This window comes from Tenrec ecaudatus, chromosome 2, assembly GCF_050624435.1.
Source record: "Tenrec ecaudatus isolate mTenEca1 chromosome 2, mTenEca1.hap1, whole genome shotgun sequence".
NCBI classification, from domain to species: domain Eukaryota; kingdom Metazoa; phylum Chordata; class Mammalia; order Afrosoricida; family Tenrecidae; genus Tenrec; species Tenrec ecaudatus.
The window spans coordinates 185763858-185775987 of record NC_134531.1 but is presented as its reverse complement, the minus strand read 5'-3'; the positions used below and the strand labels follow the sequence as shown (position 1 = coordinate 185775987).

The 12130-nt window shown below is 45.1% G+C and overlaps 1 protein-coding gene across 6 annotated transcripts in view; it reads left to right on the top strand.

Moving 5' to 3' along the window:
- Positions 1–12130, top strand: part of FBXW11 (F-box and WD repeat domain containing 11) — a 135513-nt gene that overhangs the window by 103912 nt on the left and 19471 nt on the right. For all 6 annotated transcript variants that reach the window (XM_075541941.1, XM_075541942.1, XM_075541944.1 and 3 more), the window contains 2 exons: positions 8326–8463; positions 10400–10518. In XM_075541941.1, the coding sequence (XP_075398056.1) occupies positions 8326–8463; positions 10400–10518 (257 nt within the window). The remainder of the gene's footprint in view (positions 1–8325; positions 8464–10399; positions 10519–12130) is intronic.

Genomic DNA, 12130 nt, shown 5'->3' with positions numbered 1-12130 from the left:
TCCTTCCTGGAGTCATATTAACAAGTCTTTGCCTGTGAGAAGCAAACTGCAAGACCTTGGTTGGGTTGAAGATGGGTAGTGACATAGATTGTTTAATTCTCATGACTGTACTATTATAATAGAAAATAGAAACTTGGTATTCTATTTCATGGCAGCATGTGACACCATCCACCATACCCTGGTCACCACTCAGGCTGAAATACGTTTTAAAGTTAGTTTGATGTGAGAAAAGTTTTAAGCGTTTTAAGGTTAGTAGTTATGTGTTAACATTAGCAGGTGTCAGAGAAGACCACTCTTGGGGGTGGGGTGGGACCCACTTTGACACAGAATCTCTATATCACGGTGGTCTGCCCAGGCTACTTAAGGTGTGGCTTTGAGACAGCCACTGGCTGGATGGCCCGGCCACAGAGTCTCCTCCAGAGCTCTTAATGTAAGAGATGATGCTTATACTTTGGCGTGTTCATTAATAGTAATAATAATAGAAAGAATTTACCAAATACAGAAGTTATTTTTGCCAGAAACTTTGTTGAAACTCTTTCTAATGCAGTTTCTCACTGACCACTCTGGACAAGTCCTGAAAGATAGGTGAGATCCACATTTAAACTACAGCTCAGAAAGGTGACCTGATGTGCCATCTCCACATGGCAGGGAGGAACAGCGGCTATGATCCCCACCCCCGCCACACACACACACACACACACACACACACACACACACACACACACTTAGTAGAGTTTTGCAAAGTAGACCTCTTCAAAGTAGCAGAGTTCGTTCCTTACCTCTGTCTGGGGAGTATGTTTTACTCCATGCAAGGTAGATATGCTGATAGAGTGGTCATTCAGTGATTTGTAGATTTAAAAAACCCTCCAGGGACTGTGGCCTTGGCGCCGACTCATAGGGCGGTACGGAGTCCTCGGAAGCACAATATCACAGTTACAGTACCCTCTTGAACTCTGAAGTATCAGAAACTAGGTTGGGTGATTTACATAGATTATTGCGTTTAATTCATATAACAAGGTACGCATTATTATTTCTGTCTAATATGGGGAAATTTAAAGTAAGAAAAATGTTTGGAACTTGCCATACCATACAGAAGACGACAGAGGATTTTTTTTTTGAAAAGGAAAGATTTTTCTAATTTTGTTGAGAGCATACATAGTAAAATATAGTCTGTACATGTCCGATGTACTACAATGACTGCCCACCCACTTGCACCCTCTCTCACTAACAGACTCATCACCCATAGACTCCATCTGATCTCTCAAGTATGATTGTAAAGTTGATTCCACATAGATTGGGGTTAAAGATGGGCTTTTAACTAACTAACTCTCTGCTTGTCATATTCATTGTGGAAAGTTGAGAAGTGAAGCAGAAGGGATTGTGAATATGGCTTGAGACATCTCAAGGTGGTCTCCCCATCTTTTTCTGATTATGTGAGTACTCATTGTTCCTGACTATTCAAAGAGTGCGCGAGTTAGCACAAGGTTTGCTGGCTTTGTTTCAGTCTAGTTACAGGGCAGGCGGCGCATTAAAGGGCGTTGAAGATGATGCCAAAAGATAACTTACAGTGGGAATGGCAAGAGGGTGCTTGTGTCCCCATCGCCAGCTGCAGAGCATGTGACTGTGTCTGTCTCTCTTTTTCCCGTTATGCTTTGCACGATTGCCAGTGGCCAGCACCTTTTCCTTTCTTTCCTCCTGCTCTTCCTTGACAGCTCTGGCTCATGCGCTAGCTCCGTCGTCCCCGCGGTGAGCAACAAACAGAAAGGCAGTGCCCGTCTTGGAGCTTGCCCTTGTACGTCAGCTCACCAGAATTTAAAAGGGAAAAAGGCTTAACTGCTATGACGTAGGTAGTGAGGGAAGCTGGGGGCAGTAAAGGAGAATTGTTAACGTTCTGCTAACGTCTCTTACAGTTTCCTTGCCACACCTAGAGATAGGGTTTGCATAGCCTTCGAAATGAGGAGGAGTTTCTGGAAACTTTGAAGCAGATTCCCTGAAGAAGCAGCTGTGTTCTGAGCTGTGTCTTGTTTCTTAGCTACTGTTAGTGTGAACGGTGGGCTTACTGTTAGGTGCTTAGCTCCATCATTTGATTGGCCCCTCGCGTCCTTGAAGCTAAGGGCTGTGCTCCGAAGTCCATGTGCTTTTCACTCTGTTCTGTCCTCAGGTGCCCCTCCCCAGAAAGGAGTTAGTGGAGCTGATCTGACCCACCCGCACCCCGCAGTCCATGGAACTTGTTCTCTCTCCACTTCCCAGTTGTAGTGAGTTGCTTCTCACCCGTCGGCTTTCCCTTCTTTTTGGTTCACTGCGTGTAGGGAAGCTTGGAAGCCCTCTCCGTAGAGCAGACCTCTGGTAAAATGATGGGGTGCTGCGTCACACCTTTTAATGCACCACACAGTATCTAAGGAAAGTGGGGAGCTTTTTTTTTTGTGGTTTGCAAACTTGATATTAACATTGTCCTGACCAGAAAATGCTGAAACTTGCCCACCCACCCAGTTTTGTTTAGGCTTCTAAAAATAATGTTATTCCTCTATAGTCAGACATCTGTTTTCACTCTATTGCCAATTTAAATGCCGCTGTATACTCTGTGTATCATGGCGACTTTCCCAGGATTTTGAAAATTTGTACAGGGTAAGGGGATTTTACGAGTTCTGCAAAACATGAAATACTCTACAGTAGCCACGCCGCAGGACGTCGAGGTGAAACGGCAGGTGTCCACGCAATTGCAGAGGTGCACCTGTGTGCGACGACCTGAATTCCGGTTGCTGAAGTTGAGAGAAGAGTTGAAGGCCGAACCCCTAGCCCGGGGACATTGGCTGTGGACTCGACTGTGAGCTGAAACAGACTCCACTATTTTGTTTTGGGGCGGACAGCCATTGTGTTTGGTCTGTGTTCTCCGCACACAAGGAGCGGCATGATCGCTCCTGCTTGTCGATGCCCACACTTGTGACCGCCTCTGGGTTTTAACCCTGTGCAGTTTGCGGGGTGGACACTACCCCTTTCTGTGGAGGAGCAAACTGACACTCAGCTGCGATTTGACCACTGTACGTACTTGCCACTGCAGTGGGCTGCTCTCCAGTGTTAAACGTTTCTACACAAGCCCTGGCTTCTAAGCACGCTCCAGTCAACGTTGAGGCTGCCAGTCACTGAGGCAGTCTCTCGGGCAGGCTGCATCAGTGGGACTGATGCTTTCTGGTGGGGTGGGGGTGGGGCTGTGACAGAAGGAGGGTAGTCTCAGGGTCATTCTGGGTCGGTGGGCAGCAAAAGGATTCACCCCCTCATCGGGTTCAGTGTTGCTTCTCTGACCTTTAAAACAAGCTGCACTGGCCCTGGGTTCCCAGAAATTAACCTGTTTTAAAACTGCTCTTAGTGGGACTTCCAAAAATTTGGAAGTTCAGGAATAATTTGGTAGACTGTTGTTGTTGTTTTTTTAATTCAGAAATGTGTTTTAAACAAATTAAGATTTCTCTAATCATTGACAAGCTAAGCCTCCTTCTGCTGCCCTCCATCCGACTTGGAAGGGGCTGGTAGTCCCATGCTGAGCAGGGCTCTTTGGAGAGGTCCTGTCCTCTCGTGAGGTGAACTCCTGGGGACGGAAGGCATGCCTCCACCTTTCATGGTCTCAAGCACCAGTCACCAGGCATTAGCCAGCACCCTCTTCTCTTGTGCTCTTGGCTCCAGAGCTTGAGGTGCCGGCGCTATCGTCGGAGCTTGTAGTCACATTTTACAGATGCCTTACAGTGGAATTGATAGCACACGGGAAATTCTTTTTGATAACCTTCTTTCCACTCCTTTCAGAAGAGTAAGTACCGTCTCTGCCGGTGCGGGTGCAAAGTCCTGTGCGATCGGAGGCAGTGTGCCCTTTTCACTCATCGAAACACACAGCGCTGTTTATGCTGAAGCATTGGAGTAGGTTCTATAATGTAAAAATATATCTGTCATGAGATAGATCATCGGGCTGGTTGCAGATTCATTCGATAAGCCCCTGGGATCATAGAGTCATGAATGCTGCAGCAGGGCTGTGAGCCGCCACAGAGTATACTTGGTCGGTAATGATAATGGTCACCACCACAAGGCTGTCCACGGCAGCATTTTCCTGGAGTGTTTCGTATGACGAGGTGGCAGTAAATTATCTCAAGCATGGAGCCCTTTTAAATTTCATATGTCACCAAACCTTTTGTCTGCTGGAATAGGGATAGACACGCAGCAGATACATTTTTCTTGGTTTTATATGACTTGACATTTCCTGAACTCCCCGGAGGCAATGACTTTGACAGGGACTCCCCATCGTGGTAGCAGATGGACAGAGAAACCTGTTCTTGATCTTAGCCTCAAGGTGCCACCTGCCTGTGCCCGTGGGTGCAAGAAATATCCTAGCCTGTCCCTCATGGCTGTGTGTGGAAGCTCCTTGAGGGCAGAAGGGGTCTTTCCAAGGACTTGTATTGCCAAGTGGGGGCAACCAAGGGAGCTACTAAGGAACGGAACAATATCCTTGAAAGTGTAAGGATAAGTCCAAAAAGTATCACTATAAAAATTGTAGAAATCTTTATTAAGCAAAAAACATCAAAAGTGTGAAGCTACTGTTTTTGAGCAAATCTCCCACCTCTTGGTCTATACATCCTGAAGGCAGTGTCTACATCTCCTTAACCTTTCCCTGAAGAATTCTGTGCTCTTTGATTTACACCATGTCACGACAGCAGTTTGGGTATCCTTGAGGGACTAAAGTTTTGTCCCTTTTAATTGTTGAGTTTGGGCAGCGAAACAAAAGTTTGAAGGGGCAATGCCCAGGCTGTAGCATGAATGGGGTAAAATTTTCCACCAAAATTTTGCTACCCTTGAAGAATGAGCAGGTACATTGTTGTATGTGTGTGTGTGAATGCCCCAACACAATATCTTTAGGCTTTTTTCCTGATGCCACTTTCCATTTTCTTAAAACTTCTTAATAAGCCTCTGGGATTTTTCTGTGACCTTTAAGATCATAAAGATGACCCTGTTTGAATTCCTTAAAACAGTAACCATAACCTTCTGAGCTGACTTCTCCGCATTGGCTTGAACTGCCCTGGCCCATTCTTTTGGAAGCCATTGGTTTGATTGCACTTTCGGAGAGAAGGCACACTAAAGAGTCTCAGACAAGTGTATTCCTGAGCGAATTTGTCAGCAGCCACCCACTGAGCACAGAGACATGTTTTAAGCACCCTTTTTTTGGGGGAGGGGGGTAGAGTATGTCCAGAATTAGTGGCATTTTTCCCACTAGGTGAATATTGAGCAGCTCACTCTGAGTTAGTGCACCCATTGATGTTGCCTGGGAAGGTACTCTCTGGTCACAGTGAATTTTTTCATAAAAGCAGTTTTGCTTAAACCTTGTTTTTTTGTAATGGTCAATTTAAGAGAACAGTGTGCAGTTGTGAAATTTTGTTTCCTGCTGGGGAAAAATGCCGCAGAAATTGTTGTGCTGTTGAACACAGCTTGCGTGGCAGTGCTATGGGAAAAAACTCAAGTGTATGAGTGATTTTCTTGTTTCAAAAAAAGGTGAAATGTTGATTTATGGGCAAACTTCATTCTGAACAACTGTCAACTTCTCGAGTGGACCAAAGTGTTACTCGTAGTGCATTTGGGGTTCGGTCCACCAGGTGTGACTGTTAATCAAGCTTTCTAGTTAGAGGTTCTGAGAAGATTGCCTAACACCGTTACTGGGGACTGATTTTGCCACCACAACACTGCATCTGCTCACACAGACATCTCAGTGCGCCTATTTTGGGCAAAAACCAGCATGCCTCTCTTGGCCCATGCACCAGACTCACCTGACCTTGCTCTGCACAACTTATTTTTGTTTCCGAGAATGAAGAGGGACATGAAAAGACAGTGATTTGATGGTGAAGAAGAAAACTAGGGAGGTGCTGTCAGCCATCCGGACAAACGAGTTTGAAAAAGTTTCCAAGAATGGAATCAGAGAGTTGACAAATGTCTTAAGTATAATGGAGAGTACTTTGAAGGTGATAGGTTTTGTAGAAAAAAAAAATCCCATGCATAGCTGGGGGTGGGGTTTGGGGTTCGCCCTCCTGCCCGTACATGTATGAGCTGAAACCCTAGCAGCAATACTGTTTTTCACTTACCTTCTTGTCTTGTGTGTGCGCATTCATGCACGCATGCCCCGACATCCTTTTCCCCTGTAAAGGCAGAAACAAAAATGTATGCCACATATAAGTACCATATGTACATATACATTTATATGCACATGTATTCACACGTAGCTATCTGTACTCACCCTTGCCGTCAGGTGCAGTCCGTGTGTGTGTGTGTCTCGGTATCTGTCTATACATACCGTATATAAAACATGTAAGCAAGTGTTGCAATCGTGTACTACCCGGTGCACAGTGTTGGCTAGATTTTAACATTTCAGAGCTGCGGCATCATAGTGCCTTCAGAATGAGAGGAAATGCTGGTGGGTGTCAGCAGAGCCAGTCATTGAGTGCTTACTGTGAATAAAGATGGATGAGCTTATCTTCCTTCTTTAACAAAGCAAGTGATTAAACTAAGAATTGCTCCGAGATGATCTTTCAAAAGATCTCCTGTGTTGAATGTCACCAGTTATAGATCCTTATTGTCCTCTCATTTCAAAAATATAGAATTTTTGGTTGGCTGTTCTTGGTAGAAACACTTATCTTTTCATCCTGTAAACACATCTCTGTCACCAGAAGGTCAGTCTTCCTGCGCTCTGGATCCCCTTTCTCAAACTCTGCTCACCAGTCCCAGCCCACAGTGCTCAGTGCCTCCCCGGAGGCCTGCAGCACTCAATTTTTTTATTACCCATTTGTGATACATGCTTTATCCGGAATTATTACTGATTTTTATATATTTCATATTCATTGCCTCAATAGCTAGGTGTCAAATACCTGTACTTCTTTATTTCTCTCAGTCACTGCCTTTGAGTTGATTCCGACTCATCTTGACCTTGCAGGATAGAGCAGAGATGCCCCTTTGGGTGTCTGAGGCTATAAATCCCTATGGGAGTAGAAAGCCTCATTTTTCTTAAAGAGCAGCGAGTGAGCTCGAGAACGTGAGATCTCGGGTGAGCAGCCTCTGCATGTTTTAGAGCAGGGTTCTCCACCTTCCTCAGGCCGCAGCCCTTTCAGGCAGCTCCTCATGTTGTGGTGACCCCCCAACCATAACATTATTGTCGTTCCTACTTCATAACTGTAATTTTGCTACTGTTATGAATCGTCATGTACTTATCTGATATGCAAGATGTCTTTTCATTGTTACAAATTGAACATAATTAAAGTGTAGTGATCAATCACAAAACAATATGTAATTATACTTTGTGAAGTATTTATGTTCTCTGGTGGTCTTAGGTGACCCCTGTGAAAGGGTCGTTCAACCCCCAAAGGGGTCGCCATCCACAGGTTGAGAACCACTGTTTTAGATGTTACTTGGGCTCAGGGTCCAAAAGAACGGGCTTGATTTTTGGTTCATCCATTTCCTACTGCTGTGGCCTCAGTCAAAGGAAACTGTTTCTTTACTTGTCAAGGGGAATATTAGGAATGCCTCCCCAGGGTATTGTGTATATTATTTACTAAATAAACTTAGACTTAACAGGTGTTTGGTCTCAGATGTGGTGTGTCCGGGTAATAGTGATGCTTCATTTGAAACTGTTGAGCTGCTTGTTGATCTAGGATCTTTCTAGGACCTGGGCCTTGCACAGTACCTGATTCCAGTGAGCATCTCAGTAAATGTTGCATGTAAATGTATGGAGGGGTGGGGGGAGGAGGGAGAGAGAGACCGAGACCAGGGCTGAATGTCATTCTTACTGTAAACGGACTGGCAGCCCAGTGGGAGATGAAGCGTGGTAGCAGATCCCCATTCAGCAGTTGCCGGCATGTAAGGATTGCTCAGTCTTGTTTTGACTCTCACGGCAGTGCTCTCAGTGAGTGTGTACGGTCAGTGAGTGTGTACGGTCAGTGTAGACTTTCCATGGTGATGGTGGCCATTTGTCAGCTAGTCGAATCGGCATTGGGGAGTTACCCTATGAGTCATTATTTATTTGCATGCTTTGGGTACAAATAGCATTCTTCAAATGTATTGAATCCTGTCTGGGCCATTTCTCTCAAACTCAAAGCAAACCCCATTGGAAAGCCTATCAGAGTTGCCAGATACTCCGGGAAAGTCTGAGGAGAAAACATTGGAAAAGAGCATGTTTCCTAGTCACAGACAGTTATGCAAACCAAGATTGGGGTATCAGTGGCATGCTGTTTCTGGAAGCAAGACCAAAGTCTGAAGCCTAAGAGAATAGTGGATTCACAAAACCGCCTCTGTTGCCTCTTTCCCCCGTAGACCATAGAATCTAACTGGCGGTGTGGCCGGCACAACTTGCAGAGGATCCAGTGCCGCTCTGAAAATAGTAAAGGGGTCTACTGCTTACAGTATGATGATGAAAAAATTATCAGTGGCCTGCGAGATAATTCTATTAAGGTGAGTGACTGCATTTCGTATGCCCTGTTTTTAGAAGTCATAGTTATGTGTTAGGCACCAGATGTGACAATCTCTCCATTTACCCCAGATTGGTTCTTATCTGTTGCACTCAGTCCTGGCAGCACTCGGTGGCTTCTAAGGAACCCGAGCCAGAGCGTTCCCTGTAGCTACCACAAGACCCCTGGATTATCTCACGCCTTAGCCTGCTTGGAGCACATTCGCATTCTGTACCCTGTAGTTAGGTGCAAATTGAAAATATCCTGGTATCTCAGGGCTCTTGATTCCGTTGCCAGCTGATGAAAGTGTTGTTTGCTTGCCTGTAAATCAAAAGTCATTGCCTTTTATGGTTTCTGAGAAGGAAGGACTCTGGTGCTAACACAAAAGAGTGATAGAACAATCTATATTGTTTTTACTCACTTTTCACTGGCTTAGAAACCAAATTATTTGCCCATGTTAAAATCATCTTTTAGGTAACTGAGCTGATTGGTTTTGTTTTACATTGTGGTTTATTTTCTCATATTTAAGAAAACATTGGGTAACTAAAATAATTTTTGGGGTGTGTGTGGGTTAATGTCCACTTTAAAAATGTCCCTCCTTTTGGTGACCGAGGAGGTATTCTGCAGGTGTGAAGCTCCAGGATTATGGTAGACATTTTAGGCAAAGAATAGTTTTCTTTAAAGACGTTTAGAAAGCACTGCATGCTAATTCACACTCTGAACTGACAAGGCCATTGACCTGCTAGAACAGAGTAAAATTACTTTTTAGGATCTCTGAGGCTGTAAATCTTTACAGGAGTAAAAAACTTCATCTTTGTCCCAGAGAACACCTGGTGGGTTTGAACTGTTGACCTTGAAGTTAGCAAGGGTGACAAGTAACCCAGTGTGGTGCCAAGGCTCCTTCGGTAGTGTATAAAACACTGAGAGGGAAATAAAGGAGGAAAAACAAAACCACTGAGGGGGCTGCAGTGGACACAGCCAAGTATTTCCCAACTTCCCAAACTTCCTTGACTACAGAATTTTATTTTTATGTCCTGCTTATTGATAGCCCCATCCCGATGGGCACAAGTATGAGGGAACTTCAGAAAGTTCATGGAAACTATGAATGAAAAGATAATGGAATTTGAAGTCCCCCTCATACACTGGACTAAAGACTGATGTGTTAATTAGTTAATTTTAGGTGTAGATAGGAATGATTTCCAAGGAACTTATCACAGCGTAGCTGGCCTTGGGCTTGCACTCCACTTGAACTGGGTGTGCTTCTAAGAGGCATTGCTGTGTTCAAAGTAGGCTTAGGGGACATAAAACTGACTTCACATGTACTTTTAACTTATAAGCCATGGGACAATAGAGCAGAAATGTGCTTTAGAGAGATGACCTAGTTTAATGATTGGAAAGATTTTGTACTTGACTCTACACCAGTCCTGGTCACTAGTCACTTTCAGAATAACTCAGGTTCAGTTTTTCCTCTTTAAAAAATAAATAGCATTGATGTCACTATGTAGGTTATTGTAATTTAACCTATTTATTTAAGTTTAACGCTACTAGAGGGATTATACTTTCTCACTAAAAAATTTTCACAGCTTACTTTGGAATTTTTCTGTAATGTTGAGCATTACAGTTTTCTTTTTGCGTAAACAAACATAGATTAAGGGATAGGAATTTTTACAGTCTCTTGACACAGATGTTTTCAAGACGGTAAGCCAGCTTTTCACACACCTTGGTTGAACAAGCAAAACCCTTCTAAAGTTGCTGATAACTGTCAGGAGTGCAATGACAAGGACCAAGCAAATGCATTTGCAAGTCTTTTCCGGCAGTTACTCAGCAGTTCCTCATTGTAACCAAGAAGGAGGTCTTTATGCAGACAACAAGGCCACGCAGTAACGTTTATCAAAATGTGGTGTACTGGATCACTGTCTGTTCTAACCTTGTCTCAACAGATTTGGGATAAAACCAGCCTGGAATGTTTGAAAGTATTAACGGGACACACAGGTTCTGTCCTCTGTCTCCAGTATGATGAACGTGTGATTGTAACGGGCTCTTCAGACTCCACAGTCAGGTGAGGCCTCAGTGATCTGCGCTTGTCTGCCGGGCATGAGGATCCCAAGCCTCACACCCTCTTTCTGGGATTTGTGCGCACACACTTTGCGTATGTTTTTATATGCTGTCAGAATGACTTGATGTAGATGTGCTTTATCAAAGTAAGCAGGGAAGGGGGGTTAGTTTGGGCTAAGTGGGCCCTATCCTCATTGTGGGAGTCTATGGGTAGCACAAACGGTTAAAGTGGACTAAATAACCTCAAGGTCGGCAGTTCGAACCCTCCAAGTTGTACCTTAGAAAATAGGCTTAGGTGACCCGCTTCTGAAAGTTCACAGCTTAAAAAAAAACACCCTACGGAGCAGCTCTGCTCTTCGTGAAGAGTTGGAAAGATTTGATAGCAACTAACAACAATAACTTTCCCATTGGCGTACTTTAGAAGGTGGGCCCTGTGCTCTCCTGTAAGATCACAGTGCCTGGTAACAGGCTGGCTTTTTCTCCCAAGAGCGTGTGGTCCAGAGCAGAGAGGAGGAACGGCAGAGGCTCTGGCACAGTGGCGGGTAGAAACCTGGACGCATCCGAAGCAGACGTTGGCCGCTCCTTTTGAGGCAGGCAAGGGAAGTAAAACCAGCTAGTGTGCAGGGTGCTGTACGTTGAATTCTCACAACCACCTTTCAGAATAGGTCGATATTCTCTCCCCTTTTAAATAGATGTATTAGGAAATGAAGACTAGAGAGGTGAAATAACCGCGCAGAGTCAAATGCAGTAATTAGCTTTGAGTCTCGAGTTTATGTAGTTGAAGGCTGTCTTCAGATCGTGTTGCTGTTGCCATAAGACAGACTCAGTGCTTGTCAGTTGCCACCCCAGGGCAGAGTGATGAAGCTTCTACTAGGCTCCGTTGTCTGAGGGAGCTGAGAGAGGAAAGGATTAGTATTGCAGTTTACTCTTAAACCATGGGTGACAGGACCGTTTCCCACAGTGGGACCTTTGAGGTTGGGTGTGGTGTTGAGTGTCAGGGCCTGGAGGGCATCAGTGACAGGTCAGTTGTCCTGCTGGTAACTTGGGGGAAGACCTGAAAAGTATGGGTGAGCCGAGGCCTCTCTGGGTGCAGTCAGATAACGAAAAGTGTTTCAGGAGCACTTCAGAGGTTGGAGTAGTCAGCCATCCTGCCCGTGGGCTCTCACATGCTCCTCCTTTCACACCTTCCTGTGTTAGTTCTCATTTCCGGTTCCTTCCCCTCCCGGTGACTCCTGCTAACCCCCATCTCGGCATGCCTACTGTCCTTTTGCTGACCCAGTGCTCCCAGCATTTCTGCCCGAGGTCAGGTGTCAGTCTCGCCAGCTCTGGTGGAAACGGGGGCCCTAAAGCTGTGATGTGAAGGCTGCCTCTCAGAACCTTGTCTGCAGGCAAAGCCATTGTCATTGGGAGGGGCTGGCTTTGCACAGAAAGAGCTGGGTAAATAGGGGGTCTGGGGGTTGTTGAGCCATCGCGACTTACAGCCTCCACTTGGCGGTGGATGAAGAGTAGGCTCAGAGGTCTGTCAAAAGTAGGAAAAAACCTTAAACTTGGAGTGGCCTTAGTTCTCCAGCCTTTACACCTTCTTCCCGGCATCTCAGACCCATTGCGCTGGCCAC